Source organism: Ciconia boyciana, chromosome 4, assembly GCF_034638445.1.
Source record: "Ciconia boyciana chromosome 4, ASM3463844v1, whole genome shotgun sequence".
Classification (NCBI taxonomy): domain Eukaryota; kingdom Metazoa; phylum Chordata; class Aves; order Ciconiiformes; family Ciconiidae; genus Ciconia; species Ciconia boyciana.
In genome coordinates, this window is record NC_132937.1 from 36,429,572 (window position 1) to 36,452,609 (window position 23,038).

The 23,038-nt window shown below is 41.4% G+C and overlaps 1 protein-coding gene across 1 annotated transcript in view; it reads left to right on the forward strand.

The window, feature by feature from the left end:
- The first annotated feature begins 246 nt into the window (after positions 1–246).
- Positions 247–23,038, forward strand: part of DDX4 (DEAD-box helicase 4) — a 35,161-nt gene continuing 12,369 nt past the window's right edge. The window contains exons 1-10 of the mRNA XM_072860917.1: positions 247–454; positions 947–1,032; positions 3,378–3,441; positions 8,640–8,708; positions 9,159–9,233; positions 11,079–11,165; positions 11,492–11,575; positions 12,635–12,676; positions 13,940–14,082; positions 21,624–21,776. Of these exons, the coding sequence (XP_072717018.1) occupies positions 247–454; positions 947–1,032; positions 3,378–3,441; positions 8,640–8,708; positions 9,159–9,233; positions 11,079–11,165; positions 11,492–11,575; positions 12,635–12,676; positions 13,940–14,082; positions 21,624–21,776 (1,011 nt within the window). The remainder of the gene's footprint in view (positions 455–946; positions 1,033–3,377; positions 3,442–8,639; positions 8,709–9,158; positions 9,234–11,078; positions 11,166–11,491; positions 11,576–12,634; positions 12,677–13,939; positions 14,083–21,623; positions 21,777–23,038) is intronic.

Genomic DNA, 23,038 nt, shown 5'->3' on the forward strand with positions numbered 1-23,038 from the left:
ATGGTGGGAAGGGGATGTTGTTCTTAAGCTTGGCGTTTTTTTCTTTTTAAATAGGCTGTTTAACATAATTAAACAATTTTTTTTTTTTATTCTAGCAAAGTGGTATGTTGTTAGCTGTTATGCCAATGCTTGAAAATTTTGTTTGCAGTAAAATGATTGATCTTAGTTGTAGTTCTGCCAAACGGTGGATTCCACTTTTATTAGAAGTAGATATCTGTAAAATAAACCACACTTTAACACTGATACATGAAGAAATTAAGGAATATTCGGGTGCTCAGAGAGCCGAGCGGGATCATCGCTGAAGCACAGAAGCACCCAGATACTGTGAACCTGCGTTGTGCCGGGCTCCCCTTTCCTTCCACGCGCACCCTGACTACCCCGAGGCCCCCGCTGCCCCACACACCGCCAGACGCCACGTCCCACGTCCCACCTCCCGCCCTTTCCCACCGCCGAGGCAAGTCTCCACAGCGCGGCAAAGGCCTCGGCCTCCCCCAGCTCCCGTCAGGCGCGCAACAGCGCTCCCTCCCCGCTGGGCTCGCCCTCCCCCACCCCTAACGGCTTAACGCCCGGGGCGCGCGCTGGCTCAGCCCCAGCCATGGGCACCAGCACGCGCACCCTGCTGGCGAGCCGCGCTCCTATTGGCTGGCGGGCGAGGCACGTGACGGGCCCGCAGCTGCACGTGGCGGTGGCGTTTTTAGGGGCCTCGGTGAGAAGCGCCATTTCCTTTCAATGCGGAGCTTCGGTGGCGGCGGAAAGGAGGTAAGAGCGGCGCTCCGTGGAAGCGGGAGGCTCTCCCCCGAGAGGACGCCCGCCGCGCGGGGGGAGTGGGGGTTGTGATGAGGACAGTAAGTGCTGGGACAGGCAGGCTCAATAGTGTCCCCTCTGCGGGACGTGCTGGGGGCAAGGCAGGGGGTTGCCGCTAATGTGTTTCATCTCCTGCAAGCAGATCTGGCAGGGCACAGCATGAACCAAGAGGACTGGAATGCAGAGATGGGGGACGAGGCGTCACCAATTCTCCCACCTCTTGAGCAGGTATGGGGTGGCAGCTGTTGGGCTGGAGCATGTTTGCTTCTTTTCCCCTTCCGTCCATCCCCAGCCCTGCAGCCTAGGTGGCTGGCAGGCTGTGGTCCACTGTTCCTGTGGTTTGTTGAAGCACCTGGAGGAACTTGCCCTTAACTTGTGTGTTGAAAAGACAGTGTTTTCTTAACAAATAGTAGCAAATGTTGAGGTGCCTTGCCTCCCTGGAGGCTCCTGGGGCATGGTCAAGTGTAGCCAATTAGTGTTGATTCTCCAGCTGCATAATGCTGTCTCCTTACATTCGGTTGTGAGAGGATGGGTACTTTTTGGAAGAGCATGTGGTATTAAAGTGGCACATGCTAGTATCTCATTCGTTATGGTATATGGGCTAGGAATTGAGTATGTGTGTGGATAGGCTAGTGGGCTAGCAGAGGCTGGAAGGGAAGTAGCAAAAACCTACGTAGAAACTTAGAATTGCAGATCAGTTGTGGTAAGGGGTATTCAAGTAAAGTTTTGTAACTACTGAAAGAGGTGGTTCCTGTTGCTTGTCCTTTGTCCTTCCTAATGCGTTCCTGTTCCCTTATGTACATCAGATCGAGTGTTTTTAAAGTTGTAAGATAAACTGAGAATGGATTGCTGGGTTTTGGGTGTTAGTAGGCTGCAATTTCTCGCACAAATCAGATTGGTTTGATGGTCCGTATTACTGCCTATTGAATAGTGAAAGGGCAGTGGTGAAACTGCATTATTGGGGACTAGCAGAAGCGTGTCTTTTGGTGATGGTTCTTGGCTGTGGGTTAGATGTGAACTGTAACTTCCCTTTCTGTACCATTGATGTCCTTTTTGCTGTTTTATTTGCTGTCTCTTTCTGCTGGCAGTCACTGAATTGCTATTTCTTTTTACCACAGTAACAAATAGAACATGGGAGACTCTCTCAGCTGATCTCCATTGTTCAGTTAATATTGCACTTTATGTTGTTCCTGAACTTTATGGTCTTAAATGTGTAGCTACTGTAGGAGGGATGAGGAGTGCACCTGTTTGAGGATTGTAGATAGGACTTTGAATATAATTTACAGTATGTTTTTGCAAATATGGTAGGCTGCTATAGGAGTTCACTGTTAATGAAGAGGGGGGGTTTCCGCCCCACCAGCAGTTTGCTTGCTGCTGTTTTGTTCAGGTACCAGTGCTTGTTGTGCACTTCTGTGAGCTCTTTTAATTTTCTGACCGGAAGACTACTCTTCAGTGATGGAGAAATGGTGTAGATGGCCTTGATGACCAAAGCTGGTAAAGAGAAAATAAATGGAACCTCATCTTTTCTTGACAGCAGTGAATTGTTAGATGGACTCATTTGCTTGGGAAACTGCAGTCCTAGAAAATGGGAATCTGACTTTTCAAGCAGGCTTAAATGTGCAGAGAAACAAAGTCGACTTAATTGCATCTATAGCTCTGTATGTGTAAGCGGGTCTCATCATGATTGTTGTCTTCTAAAAGAAGTGAACATGGTCACTGTATTTTGTAAAGGGATTCAGTCCTTTTGCTGTGTATTTTGAAAGTGTTTTTAATACCCAGCTTTTTAGGGAGGAAAGGCAAAGAGACTCATGGATCCTGACTGAGATTATGTAGCAGCTGTGGTTCCAGATCTGAATAGTTCCTAGTCTTGCTTCCCAAGCTCTCAGGAACCTATCATATATCCAGAAATAGGTGGAGCTGTTGCATCCTCTCAGATCTTCTTTTTAAGTTGCTTCTATAAGTTGCCTCTACTCTTTGCTAGAAATAAAATTGACCACAAGAGTGTAATGTGAAAATTACATGCTGTTCTGAATTGTTTAAAATGGAATATCTGAATTGTTGAATAAATGAACAAGGACTGACATATTTCAGGTATTTCCTTTTAAGGTAATCTGTAAGCATCCTCTAATAAAACCCTAGAAATGCAGTTACGAAACTGATGAAAACAGGTTTTTGTTCACAATACAAACAGTCTGAAAGATTGGAAAAGAAAAACACTTAAAAAGATTATAATATTGTTTTGAACAATAAATGTTTCTTATATTCAAGGCTTAAAATGTTGTTGGCAATGTGACGAAGCTGGTGCCTCCATAAATCAATGGCAGAAGGCAAGATAAACTTACTTAACTCCACGTCAGCTGTGTATAATGTGGTTGTGACATTCAGATGCAAACAATATGCCATTTAGTATACTGAAGTGTAATAAACTGAAGTGAACAGAAGAGTCTGAGAGACTGCATTTCAGAAGGTGCAGATGGCAACTTCTTTCAAGTGCAAAACTTAGCAACTGCATTTGTATTTATGTACTTTGCTTGACCTGAGGTTAACATGATGTGCCTTTTTTCTTTTTGCAGGCTAGCTTCTCTGAAAGACCAAATGGCCCCTCGTCTGACTTCAGCCCAAGTGTAGGTTCATTTGGTATGTGAAAAGCACTTTTGATTTTATCGATATTTGGGGGAGCTGATCCCTTGAACAGTTTAGGAGGTTAAAGAAAACCACAATATTATTATTGTGATACTTTCATGTGTCCCCCATGGAGTAAGCAACATGAAATTATATGGATAACATGAGTAGACTTTCCTTTTAACCCTCAACCGCTCTTTATTTACTGCAGTTACATATTGAATACAGCATATAACTTCTAATGAGAGTCAGTAGGTGTTACCATCATTTCTAAAACAGGCTGTGCTAAACAACAGTATTGAAAATAAGTAGGTGTTACATGCAATGTGGAGCAGTTCTAGTGAGCTGCTGTCTGACAGTTGTGTTAAAAATAAGAAAAGGTCAGATGAAGTTGTTCAACAGAAACTTAGATCTGTTTAGAAAAAAACAACAAAAACCACAAGACAAAACATTAATGTTTGGTATCAAGTTTCTGTAAAGCACTCTTGCTTTAATGAAGATGATGCCTTGATAAACTTGAACAGAAGTTTTAGATACAGAAGTTAGAGGAAGTTTAGATATAGAAGAGAGGAGTGTTAAATACGCCAAGCCAGGGTTGCTGCTGAAGGTTGTTTGCCCCAGGCTTTACTTTGTGTGACTCCACAATAGTCAGATCAGAAAACAGGTTTTGCTTAGAGCTGCCAGTCTGGGATAAGGCAATTGGGGTGTTCTCATTGTAGTCTGTGAACTTAGGAATGGTCTTTAAGACTGCTTGAGGATATTTTAACTTCAGTGAAATTCAGTCTGAGGTAAAAATTTTGAGCTTATATCATTCAGTTGATCCAGCTGTGGAAGAACACCTAAACTTTATTTTAACAAATTGTGGTTAGCACAAATTACGTTGATATCATAGAATCATAGAACAGCCCAGGTTGGAAGGGACTTTGAAAGATCATCTGGTCCAACCTTTTGATGAGATTATCTAGCACCCTATCCAGTCCCATCTTTAAAATCTCCAGTGATGGGGACTCCACCGTGTCCCTGGGGAGGTTGTTCAGGGAATGGTTGTTCTCACTAAAAAATTTCTTCTATCGAGATGAAACCTCTCCCAATGCAACTTGTACCTGTTGCCCTTTATCTTCTCTGTGTAGCTCTTTGTGAAGAGAGAGCCCCTGTCCTCTTTGTAGCTGCCCTTCAAGTGCTGGAATACTGTGATGAGGTACTCCCTGAGCCTTATCTTCTCTAGGGAGAAAAGACCTAACTCCCTCAGTCTTTCCTCATAGGGCAGGTTCTTAGTATGTTTATAACTGCTCATGTGATTATGAGCAATTAGAACACAGCAGTATTTTTATTGCTGATGTCTCTCTCCCCTGCCTTTTAGCGTATAGCTGAAAGTAACTTAGTTTCTCCAATTCCTTGTCCCCAAAATGTTGGGAAATTAGGAAGGGCAGGAGCAAGGTGTCACTTGCGCTACTTGAATTCCTCTGAATTTGGGATTTGGACAGTTACAGGAGGTAGAAAATTGGGAGGCCAGGCTTTACATTCATCCTAGAACAGCAGAAATGTTTTATGAGGTCTCCAGGTTGCGGACGTCAGTAATGGTTTGACATAGAACAAATAGGAAAGGCAGTGCTTGTGAGGAGAACTTGAATTGCAGGTTAGGTTGAAGTGAGTCTTGGAGCTTCATGTTTTGTTTGTTCCAGCTTTTCCTGAGTAGCTGTCAGCTCTGCCTGCTGACTTTCCCATTACATATTGCACAAGTAACTAAGTATTCTCTGATTTGTGCCTCTTGTACAGAACTCATGGCAGGGAGGGCTTTTCCTGCTGAAGGTCTTGCTTTCACTGTCATCATTAACCATTTATTCCTCTCCTGAGCTAGGCATATCGGGCCATTTTAGATCAGTGTGAGCAATTTCAAAGTGTCTGTTTTGGCTTAACACAATCTTTCTGGTTGTTCTTAGTTGATAGGGAACTCTACCAATGTTTTGGAGCTTAAGTAATAATACTGAGATTGCTTATTTGTGCTGGAAACAAGCAAACCTTATTTGCTGTTTAAATAAGGACTTAAAGAACTAAAGCTGTTCGGGAGGTCCAGAGGTGAGGCTCTCAGTTGATAAGATGATGCATCTTGTCTTGACCTTGTTTAAAAGGGTGCATCAGTATTAGGGATTCTTTCCCTACAACATGATGGAAAAAGGTTTTTTTTTTTTTTTTCCTCCCCAGAAAAGCCTGCATGGGCCTTATTTCTTTTTTTCCCTTGCAAAAATTTTAATGTATGAACAGATTGTGCTTCAGCTGAGTTTTAAATTAAACTCTCATGAGCTGCTGTCTTGTATGCAGTGCACTTCTAGGCTCTGTATCGTTTCTAACTATATTGTTAGCGATATCGCTCGCTTGCTTGACACTAAATAGCATAAGCAGAGTTAGTGTACGCAGGTTAAACTTTAATTTTGATACTTTTTTTTCCTTGAAACAATATCTAATTGTGTAAGCCCTTGTAATGAGGATAAGCTAAAAGTAATTGCATACTTGCAAATTATTTTTTTTATAAAGCTTTACTTTGACTTAAACAAGTGAATTTGTTCTTTGTATTGCTTCTTCATGAAAACAAAACTTTCTGTACAAGCTGACTGTTCTGAATTTTCAATTCTGAAGGAACTTTTTTCTTTCCTGTTTCATACTCCTTTGGTACTTGAAAAAAAACCAACCACATCCACAAAAAAACCCAAACAAAAAATAAAATTAAAAGTCTTGCTAAAGTCACATTTATTTAGTATGTACAGGATTTGGGAGTGGATGTCTCTGGAATGGATTAAAATCAGGATTTTAAATCCCCATGTACGGCAGAAAAATATAAGTGAATGCATATGATGAGGAAGTCAGCAGATCTAACAGCTGTTGTTCAGAGATATGGTGAAGCAATGCTAGATTTTAATTCCAGTGAATTGGAAACAATTATTCATTCTGGTGCTTTTACTCTATCAAATATTGCTTGAAAATTAGTAAATTTTCAGTGGTAAATGATATAGTGATGAATTAAACACTAGCGTTTAGTACTTCTAGACTCCCTGTAAGACCAGTTAGCTTGCAAACCTATATAGACATGAGTTGCATGAATAATTAGCATAGTAGGTGAATGATAATTGTGAAAGTTGCTATGCTTTGATCAATCTTAATAGGTTGGTTGGCAAGTAACAGTGCAGTCTACAGTTGATTTGGTGTAAGTGCTAAGCATAGCACACTGGACTAAAGAATGATTATTGATTCTATCCTGTTCACTGTCTATAAATCTGTGGTCTTGTCCAGCATCTTTCACTAGTAGAGGCAGTAAACTCTGTGTTTACTGGGCAGCATGGTGAAGGAACTTATTAAAGCAGATGCTTTACTAATCAAGTATTTTGTTGGCACATGATGTGCTGTCCAAAAACTTTGAATATTGAATTAACTTCGTGTGCTTAAGGTGTTGAAATCTCAGTGAAAGAGGAGTGATGGCATAAGAATGGGTTAGGATGGGAAGTAAAGGGAAGAGAGTCCTCACCCCTTTAAAGGCAAATAGACTTGGTCAATGGAAGCCAATCAATTGTGGTAAACCATAAAAATATTAATTTAAATAATTGGTAAGGTGTTTTTATTTGCTGCTTGTTACATGTCACATATAAACATGAATATCTGAATCTTTTATACAGGCTTTGTCACAAACCACTCACTTAAATCTTCCAAGTGAGCAGGAACTCTGAACATTGTTCAGACTATGAAGACAGCAGTTTAACACTTTTAGTGTTGTAGGAGCGAAGTTTCCTAACTGAGTGACTTGGTAATGTACCAGAAGTTGTCCGTTGTCTTTTTTTCCTTAATGACAAGCTCTTGTATACACGTGATCTCTTCTTTAATGTGTTTGTCTTGTTGCAGAATGTACTAGTGCCTAGTTTTTTTCAGGGGTAGCTATATCGTTATGTTAAGCAGTTTTAACTTGGAAGGAAAACAGTAACAATGCATTTCTGTAATGTGCCATATACTTGCACATCACGGAATTTTGTAGACTTCATGTTTTGATTTCAGATTTCGTATCTTTATGATGGTTGCTGATGTACCCTGATCTTGACTTTGATATTGCAGAATAGGGAATTTTGTTTTTATAGAATCACTCAGGTTGGAAGGCAACTCTGAAGATTGGCTGGTCCAAATCCTTGTATAGAGCAGGGTCACCTATAGCAGGCTGCTCAGGACCTTGTCCAGCTGAGTTTTGAATTTCTCCAGGGATGGAGACTATACAAGCTCTCTGGGCAATTTGCCTAGTGTTTAACCACCCTCAGAGTAAAAATTTTCCTTATGTTAAAATGGAATTTCCTGTATTTCAATTTATGCCTATTGCCTCTTGTCCTCTTGTTGGATATCAGTGAAAAGAGTCTGACTCTGTTGTCTTTGCTCACTTCTGTTAAGGTGTAAGATCCTTTGAGCCTTCTTGTCTCCAGGCACAGCAGTTGCAGCTCTCAGCCACTCTGTGTATGACAGGTGCACCAGTCTTCTCATCTTTGTGATCCTTTCCTGGACTCACTCCAGTATGTCGGTGTCTGTTTTGTACTGGACAGCCTAAAACTGAACACAGCACTCTAGATAGGGCATCATCAGTGGGGAAGGACCACCTGCCCCTACCTGCTGGCAATGTTCTTCCTAATGTGGCCCAGAAGGCCATTGGCCTTTACTGCAGGGGCACTTTGCTGGCTTGTGTTCAGTTTGCTATCCACCATAGCCCTTAGGTTTTTCTCTGCAAAGATGCTTTGTAGCTGGTTGGCCCCAGTGTGTGCTGGTGCCTGGAGTTACTCCTCCCCAGGAGCAGGATTTTGCATTTCTCTATGTTGAACTTTGAGGTTCTTGCCTGCCTATGTCTCCAGCATGTTTTGAGTTTCCTCTGAGTGAAACGCAGCCCTGTGTTATGTCCCAGTTTTGTATGTCTGCAAACTTGCTGAGGGTGCGTTCTGTCCCATCATCTGGGTCATGAACGAAGATGATAAACTGTGTTGGCCCCAGTATCAATCACTGGGGTTACTCTGCTAGTGATTGGCTTCCAGCTGGAGTTTGTGCTGCTGATCACAACCCTTGGAGCCCAGTGGTTCAGCCTTCTTCAGTCCCCCTCCCTGTGCAGTTATGTAGGCTGTACTTCATTGGTTTGCATATGAGTATGTTATGGGAGACAGTGTCAAAAGCCTTACTTTCTTGTTGTCTTCCTTTTCCAGGCGCTGTTGAAAGACCTAACAGAAGTCAGCATATGCAGGATCATTTTGGAGGATATTGTAGGAGTAGAGGTAGGATTGCATGATTAAAATTTGTAGTTTTGGGGGTGATTAAGCCTTCCTTTTGGACAGAACATTTAGAATGGAGGACCTTGCAACTGGTGTCCTAGTAGGTTCTGGACACTCAAATTTTACCATGTTGGTAGCAGTAGTGTTGCTGAGTGGTGCTGTTAATCCTTATGGAAAACAGTAGTTAGACCTGTCCTAAGCTTTCTCATTTTAATTCATTGTCTTTGTCTTACAAAAGGACACCTTCGTCATGTGGTGCTTTTTTTGTTGAGTGGGAGGTGTAGGCTACAGACCTGAGGTCCCTTTCAGCCAGAATGATGCTGTAATTTTACTGTTGAGTTAAAAACCAAACTGAAACAACAAAAAAAAACCCAAACCCACCCAAAACCAAAAGCCTTCCCTGAAGTCAAAGATAGCTTTGCATGTTAAGTTGATTCTTTTTTCTAATTATAGATACTGATGAATGTCTGAACAGACAATGTCAACCAGTGAGTAGATTTGGTAGTGGAAGGAGTTTTGCAAACAGAGGTAACTTTCTGGAGTGTCTGTAATTCTAGTGGCTAGTCATATTTGATAGATTAAATTTTCCCTATTCAGGTACTTGGTTTTGTTGTATTAGAGCCAAATGAGTTTTTGACTTGGACGGTAATACCAGTCCTTATTTCTGCATAATGTAGACACTCAGTATTACCCCTTAGTTTTGACTGCACAACATAAAATATCCCCCTGTATTTGCCAGAAGGCAGGATTCTATATTTAAAATCGATGTTTTGTTTACCTCTTGCTTTGATTCCATTCTCCCTAGAGAGGGGTATTCTTCTGATCATTTTGTTGAGTCATAATGTAGTATAAAAGGCAGCTGAATATTTGGATTCATTTATATGCCATGCGAGGGAGTATACCAGTGCTTTTCTGTGGAAGACCTGAAAGCTTGCTTTCTTTAGTATCCATAAAACAATATGTAATCCCTGTCCTCTTCCTGCTTACAATGGCGAGTGCCACTCTTATATGCAGTGCATATTGAAAAGGTTAGTAACTGGCAGTTTGGCAGTGCTGCTGCATATGCTTCCACCATGTACTATCAGAAGCACATAGGGCAGTGGAAGCTACTGTCGTGTAGCATCTGTCTAGATAGTTCTATGGCTGTAAGTGGGGCTGACTATGAAGCAAGGAAGATGGAAACTCTAGTCCTGGTTTGGGCGTGTTTAGCAGAAGTTCTGACTTGCAGAGCAGCTGTAGAGCCACTTGAAGTTATGTCTGTTCTTTCAAAAAATTTTAGACCATTTCTGCTTCTTTTGGATTGATGCCCATTATGGTAGGGGAATGCTAAACTTGTTTGACTAAGCAGGCAGCAAGAGTTCGGTGGTGCTGTGGAATGATGACGAATGGTTCTGCTGTAGACTCTCTGGCAATTGTGAAGTAACTCACAAGCTGTATTTAATGTCTGTAGTATTTATGGATGTTTATATCTAGACTGTCTTTTGCATGTGAGCCTTTAAGATGTGATTTTATTTTTTTTTTAATTTGGAAAAACTCAAATGACATAGATTGGTATGCACCAAGCATTGCTGGAGAAGGAGCTACAGATGTTGTGGTAGGAGAACTTCTTGGTCTCATTTAGCAGAAGATGCTCTTTGTCATTAGAAGATGATAGAACAGGTGTTCAGTTGAAGAATAAAGACTAAGGATTAAATGACTATATAACTTGACTGCTTAGATCTTAGACAACACATAAAACTGTCCAATCTAAAATGAGAAATACCTTGTTTGTGCATGGGGCTGTTTACTTCTTCTCCCACCCCGTCAGGAGAGGGACTAGGGAAAGGGGTTAGAAGTAAAAATACGCTAAATACTTGGCACTGCCTGTCCCAAGCAACTGAATAAGCAATTCTGAGTAATAAAAATACATAAATTGATAGATCTGAAAGGCAGGTTTTCAAATCCTCGCTCCATAGGAGGCAGCAATTGCAATACTACCTCACTCTGCAGTACTGGTTATGAAAACAATGCTGTCAGTTGTCCTGTGACTGAACCAGAGGACTGAAGTGATCTGCATCATAACTGAAGAGTTGAAAGTTAGTAGCTTATATAGCATATATGCATGTAAAGTCAAATACTTCAAGACTTAATGTTTGATTTACTTCTTGCAGGAAGCAATACTACACGAGAGCAGTAGACTCTTCTTCTGGTCATACTTTTGGCAAAAAATATTTCTTCATTTTTTCGTGTGTTTAGGCAAATCACTTAGTTTTATTGTACTTTTAATCTGAACTCATAAAATAAGGACTGTGAAGAATAATTGCCAAACAAAAGGCACCTGATCTGCACATGGAAAATTGGGCAAACTAAGTTGTGTGCTATGCTGTACTGCAGGTTTTCAAGAAAGGAACATTGTAGAAGACTCTAGTACACAAAATAGAGGTTTTAGAAGATTTCCTGGTGGCTTTGGACGAAGTGAGAGTAAGGTCTTTTTTTTTTATATTGACTGGTTTGGGAACAGCATACATTTGGTCATTCTTTCTGGGTTTGCTTGCTCCCTGAGAACTACAAGTATAAAGGTGAAAACTATGAAATAGCTTCTGTTCTTCAGCTGTGTTGTGGAACATGGATGGTGTCTTTGAAAAATAGTGTCACAGGGAATAATACAGCATAGGCTGGAGTTCTGAAGAATCTGTTGGGGCTGTTGCACTGTAGAGTTTTTGGAGTAAACAGTATTAGCTTTAAGCATAGTATTTCATTATACTAATTTTAGACACTGTTTCCACTACACTGTGTATTACTTCCAGGTATTAAAAATGAGCAAAGAGACAGACCTCAGTCTGGCATTTTTCCTGGCTCTAGAGGAAGAGGAGTATTTGGAGGTCGTGCAGGTGAGACTTTTTAGTAGAGTAGTGAACCTTTCAGCTTTCCTCATTGCTAATTTGTGGCAATGCAATACCTTCCTAGCTTTGCTAAATGCTGTCACTGTGATTGTTCTCCCTGTCTGAATTAAGAACCTACTGCAGATGTTAGATAGCTTGCTTGCATGCCCACACAAGACATGTTTGTAACTTGGATAAATTTTAGTAATAGGATTTTCAAAGCTGTTGTCTTCTGTGATTTTTTTTTTTCCTTGCTCCTACTGCTACTGGATCAGTTAACACACAGTGAAGCAGAGGTACTAACTCCAAAATTCAAAGCAAGCCTTTAAGAAGTTGCTCAGTTTTGAGATAGTCATGCTAGACTTTTTCCACCCCCCATAAAGGGAAGTGTTGTTTTAGGTTTGTCCAGGCTGACAAGTAGGGTTTGTAGCTCTGAGAGGCCAGCTCTTCCTTATGACTTTATTCTAATGTTGGAGTTTTTTTGCTGTCTACAAAGGAATTTCCCTCATGGTGCTATCTTCCTTTGCCACTGATGCTACTGTAACTTGTAACCTATGTGTTGTGCTACCTAGGGCATAGTAATCTGTCACTCACAAAAGGCCCATAATTTAAATTAGAAATACCATTAAGCTAGTGTAATGGGTAGTGGATGGCTGATATTCTCAATGTAAGAACATTTTGTGTGGTAAAATAATTTTTCACTGGAGAAAAGATACAGTGATTAGTATGTGTTTTCAGAAGTGCTCCTTAATATCCAAAGAACAATTGATTTGCCTCTATTTGACTAGTTCAAATTCAGTTTTTCAGATTTTTAGTTCAAATTATGGTTTTTAGAAACTTTAAACTTAAGTTTAAAACACAAATACGGGGCCTTTGTCTTCTGGCTTTTCGTAACTAAGCTTTCATTGCTTTTACCTAAATATTTCCACTCGTTCTACCAACCATATCAGGACCCACTGCTGAGTTTTCTAAGTGCCTCTGGGAATTTTTCATTAAGTTTCTTAGATTTTTCTCTGAAATGAGCTTTTTTCCTAAAAGCAGTTAACTTTGGAATGCTTTCTTTAACAGCAGCTTACAAAGAATGCAATGAAGAAATAGGCTCTGAAAGAGGTAAGTAGCTTCTTCACAAGTAACGTGCCGGTTTTAATTTAGTTTTAACTCAAGGAACATTCTCTAACTTAAAGTTGCTGAAGTAATTGGGTAAAAAAGGAGGTAGTGATATGGGTAAATGCATAACCATCTCAAAACTGTTCAGGTAGCATGAGTTGCCAAGCAAATACTGTTAAACTCAGTATGTTTAAACTTTGTTCATCTTTAAATTACTGGGCAACACAGTGGTTGTTCTCACCTAAATAAAGACTTAATGTTTTGGAGTGGAGTGCTGTAGAATTCCTCTTTTGCTGGCTGTTTATTCTTTCTAAAGCTTGTATACTTGAGACACAAATGTTAGAGAACTTAATTGGCAATAGCGTAGGCATCTAAGTGATGACAGTCATACAAAGGAACAGTAACTTCTCAGTTTCGGATGCTACAGCATCTGGGATGCTATTTCTGCAAAACGGGCTTGATGTGTTTTACTGAGTGCAAGTTAGTAAATAGAATTTCATGATTTGTTTGTGCAGGAGATCAGCTTGAAATGTGTGAACAGTGACTTTCTGACACGTATTGAAAGTGTCAGTTGGGACAATCTATTAGAATGTTTACTTACCTGCAGTGTTTTTTTGCAAATGACTTTAGCCTTATTTTGCCTTTCTCTTGACTATTGAAATGCAAGAAGACATATAGTGAACTCCTGACTTTTCTATGAATAATTTTGGTTCTTGATCCTTCCTCATTTGAGGTCCATGTGAAATGACTTCTCCTGCTAACATTTTAGTGAGCATCAAATTCAAATAATTAATTTTATACCTCTGCGTTTATTAGCTTGAAAAACACCTTAAGGAATACAGAACTGTGAACAGCTTCAAATGCTATGAACAGATTAATTTTATCCTTGTATAGTAATAAATGCATTGTTATTGAATAGGATAATTTATAGTATAATGAGATTTTGTGGTAGAATTGGTTTTTGCATGGTGGTAAAGTAGCACCTAATTTAATTTTTGTGAGTAGCTCTTCAAAGTAAGGTCCCTGGGCAATGTGGGACAAGAATGCTTTGCAAAAGTCTGACTTATTTATTTGTAAGTGAGTTTTAGGTCTATTAGTATAAAACTAAGTTCTAATAGAATTTCATTTATGAAATTTCTTGCCTTCCTGGAAAGTAGAGAGAAGTCTAAATGACATCCCACTGAACTTAATTTCAATAGCTCCGTACATAAAATAGTTTAAGTTTTCTTTATATTGTTCATGAACTTGAGTGGTTGTGTTCTTAAGGTCCAAAGGTGACTTACGTGCCCCCTCCTCCACCTGATGATGAACAATCCATCTTTGCACGTTATCAGACAGGAATTAATTTTGGCAAGTATGACGAAAACATCGTTGAAGTGTCAGGACTTGACCCTCCAGCACCATTACTGGTTAGTGAACTCATTAATTTCAGGATTTATGTTGAGCATGATTCTGTATACTGAGTCTAATATTCCCTGCTAATGAAAATATTAGTGAAGATTTTGAGTCTTGCAGACAGTACTGTGTTGGAAGTGTTAAAGGAGAAGCTTCTGCCCGAGCACTCACACACCGTTCAGGGAGTTGCACACTCACCACCCAAGACTTCAGCTGCTAGGACCCGAGTCCCTTCGCAGCGGCAGCTCCACTGAGCTGACGGGTGCCCCTTTTTGACTCCTCGCTCACACACACTCACTCTCGGGCGCTTCCTCTCTCCTCTGGCTTGACCCTAGGTTTCCCAAAGCAGAATCTCTGATACAACGTATGCCAGATGGATTTATTGGTACAGCGGTGAAAACAGCTTGAGCTGGGTGCCTCTGGAGAGGGACTCAGAACAAAGAAATCCCTGGGTAATTATACCCTTGCAATCTAAACTTCCCTCCCCTCAGGAGACAGTTCGGACCAATAGTAGTATCAGGGTCTGGGGTCTTCCTGTTGTTCATTGGGCCCTTTCATTGTCTCTAGGTGGGCCGATTGTTCTCTTATCCCTAAGATTGCAGCTTCTGCTAAGGTTGAAGCCTCCTTATCTTTCTGGTTTGGACCAGTTTCAGGGCCTTGCTTCATGTAGCCAAGTAAAAGTTCAGTGCGCGGTTGGTGGATCTAGGTGAAAGTTCTTGGGGCCTAAGACTTCAGCAAGCCTTGATACTAGTGCTAAAGTGACTACTACGACAGTCCTCCCTTTGTGGTGTTTTTATCAAGCATTTCTGCTCAATATGTCAGACAAAGGTCAGACAAAGGCCGCAAATTTTCAAGATGAACAATTAACCACCATGTTCATATATATAATATGATTACAAGTAACACAATAAGGCTAAGCATAATACTATTATCATGGGATGTAACGTGGTTGGAGAGAGTTGTCAATACTGGCATAGTAGTTTCACAAGTTACATTGACAAATACCACATTAACATTTATAAGATACTGGGTCAATCATTCACCTCCATCCAACAGGCTGGTCTTAGCTGGTATGTAAGTCCCTGGTATGGCCAAATGTCTCCCAAAGAGAATTTCTGCTGGTGCTAGCCTGTGGGTCGTTGTAGGGCATTGCGCACATCCCATAGGGCTAAGTGCAATGCGTCCGGTCACTTCAAACCTGTGTTTGTACATATTTTTGCTATCTTTTCCTTCAAGGTTCTCTTCAGTCTTTCTACCTGTCCTGAGGGTTGTGCATGATAGTGAGTGTGCAAGTTTCTTTCTATACCTAGCGACTTATATGGTTGACTGATTGTATTTGCTGTAAAATGGGCACCCCTTTCTGATTCATTTGATTCAGAAACTCCATATCTGGGTATAATTTCCTTCAGTAATGCTTTCATTACTCTTCCTGTGTCCACTTTTCTTGTGGGGAATGCTTCTACCCAACCTGACAATTGATCTACTATAACTAATAAATGTTTGTATCCACTGGCAGATGACGTATCTGCATAATCTATTTGCAATCGTTGAAAAGGGAAATAGGCCCATGGTCATCCCCCTAACTCTGAGCTCAACTTGATATTTGAAAACTTTTGGCAGGTTGGGCAGCCACTGGTTATCCTCTTTGCAGCGGCATAAATTCCTGGTGCTGTCCATCTTTTTTTTTTTTTTTACCTGGTTAGCCACTGCATCTGCTCCTCCATGAGCTTTGTCATGAAACCACCTAGCCACAGTAATGAATTACTTCTTTGGCAAAATTGGTTTTCCTCCAGTTGTCCATATTCTGCTGTCACTTTGTTCTGCTTCCCACTTTTCCCATTAATTCTTTTCCTCTGCTGTAGAGTCCTTTTCATACATAGCTTTGGAGTCCACTAAATTTGGCCATTCATTCTGATTGTCCATTGAGATTGCAACCATACACTCCTTCAGAGGTTGCTGGGCTGCAGCTTTTGCAGCTGCATCAGCTAAAGCATTTCCTTCACTAATTTCTGTAGCATCTTTGATATGGGCTGGGCAATGTATCACAGCAATTTCTCTGGGTAGTTGGACCAATTCCAGCAAATTGTGGATTTCCTCTCCATTGGATACCCTTTTTCCTGATGATGTGAAAAATCCTCGTTCTTTCGATAACATTGCCGTCGGGGAATGCCATGCAGCAGCATACCGAGAGTCTGTGTAAGTTATTGACTCGTTTTCCCTTTCCTAGATGAGCTGCGTGTGTCAACACTACCAGTTCTGCTCCTTGTGCGCTCAACCTTGCTGGGAGTGGTTCAGCTTCTATCTCTTGTCCTTGGCTGACCATGTTGTACCCAATCCGTCGTTGTCCGTGGAAGTAGTAGGATGAGCCTGTCTACAAATAGAGCTAAATCTGGGTTCTGCAAAGGAACATCAGTTAAATCTGTTCGTGGTTTGCTAGAAGTAAGCATTACTCGTTCACACTGATGATGTTCCTCCCCTTCATCAGGCAACAGTAACAACATTGCAGGATTCAGGGTATTGCATCTTCTCAGAGTAACATTATCTGCCATTGATAGGATTAGTTCATACTATGTGCCCATTGTGGTGACAATGCTTGGGTCTCATATTGCTTCAATAGCATCTCTACTTCGTGTGGTACATAAACAGTCACTGGATGCCCTAAGATAAGTGGGTGACTCTTCTCGAGTATAGCCGCTGGTGCTACTGATTTAACACAAGCTGGTGCCCCTGCCGCCACTGGATCAAGCTGAATTGAGTAATAGGCGTCTGGCCTGTGATGTGGACCCAGTTTCTGCGTTATAACTCCACTGGCTATCCCTTTTTGCTCATGTACATGAACATTAAAGGGTTTTGTGTAGTCTGGGAGTCCTCTTATTTTAAAAGCTTGCTTCCTTTCCAGACCCCATGCAGTAGGTTCTGTCTCCTCATTCTTGTTGCTTCTGTGAGTGATCTTGTTAATTCTCCTAACCCAGAAATACATGGTCAACAAAATCCCACAGCTCCAAGGAACCCTTGCAACTGTTTCTTTGTAATAAAGCGGAAGCTGTAATAAAGCGGAAGCTGTATTATAGCTTCTATTTTTTCTGGGTCTGTTACCCACTGCCCTTCCCTTAGGATAAATGCTAAATATTTAACTTTCTTCTGACACAGCTGAAGTTTGGACGGGGATGCACGATGACCTTTCTCCACTAAGGCAGTACATAGATGTATAGTGTCTCTTATACAGGTATCCTCATCTTTACTTGCTATTAGCAAATCATCTACATATTTTACAAGGGCTGATTTGCCTGGTAATTTTATGTCTCTCAATTTCTCAGTATTCGTGAAAAAATTGTAGGAGACCGTGCAAACCCTTGTGAGAGACGCATCCAGGTTAATTGTTGTCCTTTCCACATTAAGCCATACAAAAGTTGGCTGCCCTCATCTAAAGGAATGCTAAAGAAGGCAGCCCTTAGATCAATCTTGCCCAGTGCAGTATTTGTAAAAGTATGGTAGAGGGATTGGGCACTACTGGATGTGGAGTCACTCTGTGCTGATTAACTACCCATAGATCTTGCACAAAATAGTATTTTGGGTCTCCATCTTAATCTAATCTGTTCTTTTTTACAGGGAGTATGAGTGTTATATGGTGATGCACGCACCTGCAAAATTCCCTGGGATAAATACCTGTCTATTTGCTTTTGAATGCTCTTCTCAGCTTCTTGGGGACTTGGGTACTGTTTCACAGCTGCAGGGGGGTGTCCTCCCTTTGGTTTTATGTTTACAGGTTGACCTGAAAGTAGTAATCCCACATCCATGCTAGTTTTACTCCACATACCACTTTGTTGGTATGGATTTCAATACTTCCGGTATTTTTAGCTCACTATTTGGGCTTCCAGTGACTGCAGTCCTTCCCATGATTATTAATACTATTCCTTCCAGCAACAAGTGTAATTCTACATCTAAAGCCTGCAAGAGATCTCTCCCTAACAGGCACACCGGGGAGTCCTCTACCAATACAAATTGCCCCCAAATACTCTTGTTTCATATGGTTACTAATAGGGGTTTGCTCAAATTCTGTTTTCTCTGTCCTGTGACTCCATGTATTAAAATTCTCTCTGTGGTCGGAGACCCTCTCAGGGTAAAATTCAAAAGGGATAATGTGGCTCCTGTTTCTACCAAGGATTCAACTTCACGACCGTCAACTTTACATATTGGGTTAGCCACACATTAAAAATTCCCAGTCCTCCTGCTTCCCCTTCAAGATCCGCAGGATTTCTTCCCTCTAGTCATTGTGATTGTGAGTCTTTCTGGGCCAGTTCTTCCCGGTGATAATTTCCTTCTTTTGCCCTCTCCCACAGCCAAAGTGGGCATTCCCACTGTATATGCCCTAGATTCCCACAATAATAACACTCCCTTCCAACATTCCTTCCTGATCCCCTTTCTTTTCTCCCAAATCTTAGCTCAGACCTAGTATCCAGTCTCCTTCCCCTGCTTGCCCACCCCTGTCTCTCACTTGCAAATGCCTTGCTAAAGCCGAGGCCAATAAATCTGCCTCCTGCTCTTTTACTTTCTTCCTTTCTTTAACCTGCTCAGCTTTTCGCCTTTCCTCATGCCCATCATATACAAACACAGTGATACTCAAAATATTTTGCAAATTCTCCCCCTGCCACCCGGACATGTGTTCTTTAAAGTAATTCTGTATATTGTGGGCTGCCTGATCCACAAAGATACTAATTGCAAGTGCATCGTTAAAATTCTGTGGCATCATTCCTCTGTATTTTAACAAAGCTTGTCGGAATCATCCCCAGAAATCACTAGGATGCTGCTCAGGTCTCTGTCTGCATTCTTGTACTTCAGTCCACTCCTAGTTCCCCCCATGCTCTTATAGCATCTACCAAATTCTGGAGCCCTGTCTGACAAATGGCTCGATCCCCTGCATGATTATAGTCCCAGTTTGGATCATTTGCTGGCCAGGGGTTTCTGTTTCCCCCCTCCTGTTAGCCAATTCAGTATCCTTATTAATTATTTTCTCTCTTTCATCAGGGCGAAAGAGTTCCCACTATTGTATTTGAGTGTCACTCCAATTCGGATTATACTCTGTACATATATTTGAGAATAATTGGGCACATCTCTGGGTGTCTTCTCTGCGGCAGAGCGCCTTACTTCCCCACAACACTAAGTCACCAGGTTTCCAAGGCTGGCACCTATAAAAGGTCAATACTGGCCCAGTCTCCGCCGGGGCCCCAGGGGGCACAGCAGCAGGATTAGGAACATGAGTCACAGTCGCAGGAAAGAGCCTGGCAGCTGGAGGGTTAAAAGGAGGAGAGTCAGAAGAAGACAGATAAGAAGACAGATAAGGTGGGGTTGAACTACTCAAAGGAATTTCTTGTTCTGGTAGCTTTTTTTTTTTACTTTTTTCCTGGGAGGTTTTTTTCCCCAGACCATGCATGCCATACATACCAGTAATCCATTTGGTATGGGTACCTGTCCTCCAGTTGATGACTTAAATACATTAATTTGTGTGGATCCATTCTTGTAATAAACAGCCATTCACCTTGGTATAATTTGATTGTGTGCTTTTAAGATAATTCTGCTGTACCATAAATTTTCTCCCAGTTCTGTAAGACCTCAGCCTAGGGCGTCCACCCTGGGTACATTTCCCATTTCTTCTTTTTTTTTTTCCCCTAGTATCAGGTTCTCACTTATGTGTGTTTTACGTTGGTCAGGCCACGCACCAACTTTGGCTTCTTGTGTGCTTTACGCTGACCAGGCCATGCACCCTCTCTTTCTTCTTGTGTGGTTTATGCTGATCAGGCCACACACCACCCCGATCACTAGTCTCAAGTCTGCTCAGGGAATTTTAACACTCAGCTGTCGGAACCTCCCGTTCCAAAGGTCCCAGGTGAATTCACCCGCTGGAGGCACTTGGGTGTTTGGAGGCGAGAGGATCCGAGGGCGCTGGCCTAGGGTCCCATCTGGGTCACCAGACTATTAAAGGAGAAGCCGCTGCCCGAGCACTCACATGCCATTCAGGGGGTCGCACACACACCACCCAAGACTTTAACTACTGGGACCGGAGTCCCTTCGCAGCAGCAGCTCCACTGAGCTGACGGGTGCCCCTTTTTGACTCCTCGCTCACACACACACACTCTCGGGCGCTTCCTCTCTCCTCTGGCTTGACCCTAGGTTTCCCAAAGCAGAATCTCTGATACAACGTACGCCAGATGGATTTATTGGTACAGCGGTGAAAACAGCTTGAGCTGGGTGCCTCTGGAGAGGGACTCAGAACAAAGAAATCCCTGGGTAATTATACCCTTGCAATCTAAACTTCCCTCCCCTCAGGAGACAGTTCGGACCAATAGTAGTATCAGGGTCTGGGGTCTTCCTGTTGTTCATTGGGCCCTTTCATTGTCTCTAGGTGGGCCGATTGTTCTCTTATCCCTAAGATTGCAGCTTCTGCTAAGGTTGAAGCCTCCTTATCTTTCTGGTTTGGACCAGTTTCGGGGCCTTGCTTCATGTAGCCAAGTAAAAGTTCAGTGCGCGGTTGGTGGATCTAGGTGAAAGTTCTTGGGGCCTAAGACTTCAGCAAGCCTTGATACTAGTGCTAAAGTGACTACTACAACAGAAGGAGATCCTGCCCGTTTGAAAGATACAAATTTGAATTCAGAATGACATTGACAAACTGCAGAAATGGCCCAGAGAAAGTAATAACCGGATGGACAGGAAGTAATGTCCTTAAATTGCAGAAAAATACCAGTTTAGATCTTGAAAGAAAGAGGTCTTTGGCAGCAGTTTCTGGGAAGGCTGGGAGAGCCATCTTGTTGAAGTCTGTTACTGGGGTATCTTTAACAATGTAAATGAACACCTGTCAGAATAGTTTTCATTTGGACAGAGGGGTGTTTTTGAAGTAATTTCTAGCCCCGTTTTCTGTGGCTGCTGTTTGTTGTTTACTTTGCTTCTATTCCATACCAGGTGGCTAGTGTTTTAAAAGAAAAAACAAAATGCGCTTTTTAGAGAGAAGAATGAGGAAGAAGGGTGGAGGGCATAGTAGCATGTGTGTTGCAAAAGAAGATGCAGAGTTTTTTTTCCCCATCCATCTTCTGAAAGGTTTTCTCACTGAAGTTAAACTGATTTTGTCATGTATGATGCTTTTTGGTCCTGGATAGGGATGTTGCTTTAGCTCCCTGTACTAGTTGTAGCGTAGACACTAAGGGTATAGTCCTATGTGAAATCAACTGAAGACTTTTAGTTTGTTTTCATAGCATGCCATGATGTAAGTTTACCTGCTTGGATCCAGATGTATGGCTTCTGAGCAGTTTTCTCTCAAAGATAGTAAGACCAGCTGAAGGCCTTCACTGTCCTACAAACAACTTTACTTGAATGGCATGAGCAGGTTGAAGAAACTTTTGGGGCTTTTACCTGTAGGAACCTTGGCAATCTAGATGACTGGTGACACCCCCTCAAAAAGTAATACTTTTTAGTGTTTGGATGACTGCATCCTATGGTAAGGCATCTCAGTTTTTAAACTTTAACTTCTGTGGTAGTGTACTGTTAATAATTTTTTCTCTTACAGGCTTTTGAAGAAGCTAACCTCTGTCAGACTTTAAACATGAACATTGCTAAAGCTGGATACTCTAAACTTACTCCAGTGCAGAAGTACAGCATTCCTATTATACTGGCAGGACGGGATTTAATGGCATGTGCCCAGACAGGATCGGGAAAAACTGTAAGCATTTTCTGTAGTATTCATACTATTGGAAGTGTGTGACCTTGAACACACTTCCAGTAGTGGAATGCCTCAGTCTTCCACGTGCCAGATGCTTCACAGCTTGATGTCTAATGATTTGACTTGCACTGCAGTAGCAGGTGTAGTATTAAGCACAGATATGAATGATGGATGAGTTGTTGCATTTTTGGGCTGAATTTCTTTTTAATTTCAGTGGACTAGTGTCTTGATACAGCAGGCAAGTCTTCAGGGCTACAGATACGGAAGTATAGGCAGTCATAGAAACTGCTGATGAGAAAAAAACCTCAGCGGTTGAAAGTTGGGGTTTCTTCCTGTGTTGTGTGGGGTTTTGTGTTGGGGTTTTTTTTTTGTGTTGGTATGTCTGTTTTGTTTTGTGTGGTTTTGTGGTTTTTGTTTGTTTTTTTTTTTTTTTTTAAACTTATGACAAATTGTAACTGTGCTGTGCTGGTTTCTCATCCTTGGTTTGATCAAGTCTGATCTGCACCAGACTTAGTTTTAGGTGATTCAGTATTAATCATGGAACAGTGGTGAGAGTTGATACTAAGTTGTCTCAACTTGTTAAAATGTCTAATGTACCCAAATCTAACAGCTCTGTATGAGAATATTTGGATATTAAGTACAGCTTTTTGCTGTTCAGTATAGTGTGGAATTCTAGCTTTGTTGTTATGTAGCTTTAGTTACTTCTTTTGAAAAACTTCTGTTTTCAGAGGGAGAAATGTCCAAAGCTTATGCTATAAATATTCTGAATGCTTTTGGGACTGCTATACAGGTTCTATTTTGGGGGTAACTAGTCTTACATGGAAGTAAGGGTGCTGGTGCAGCTGTGTTGCAAACTGATCTGCTCTTGTAGTAGTCTGCAGAATGGTGATACATGTTTACCTTACAAATCTACTGATGATAACGTAAGGCTTGTAAATAAATGTTGAAGGTTTTTGGTCCTGGGGTATGTAATTATCAATGTATGTCAGCATGATGTGTGGAACTGCCTGAAGAACCCAGAAGTTAGCTAGTGCCTGACCATGTTCCTATATTATTATACTCTTAAGGTCCAGAGAGATATTTTCACGCTTCTTAAACAAGGAGAAATAAGCTTAAATATTCTGTAGTGCATTCGGGTCAATCCTTTTGCAGTCTGATTTCCCTGAGGTTGATAGTGTGCTGTATCATTCTAGCTTTAAGATTGATATGCAGCTTTTAGTGTGACTGATGAAAGCTTTAAGACTAAACAGCATAAATACTGC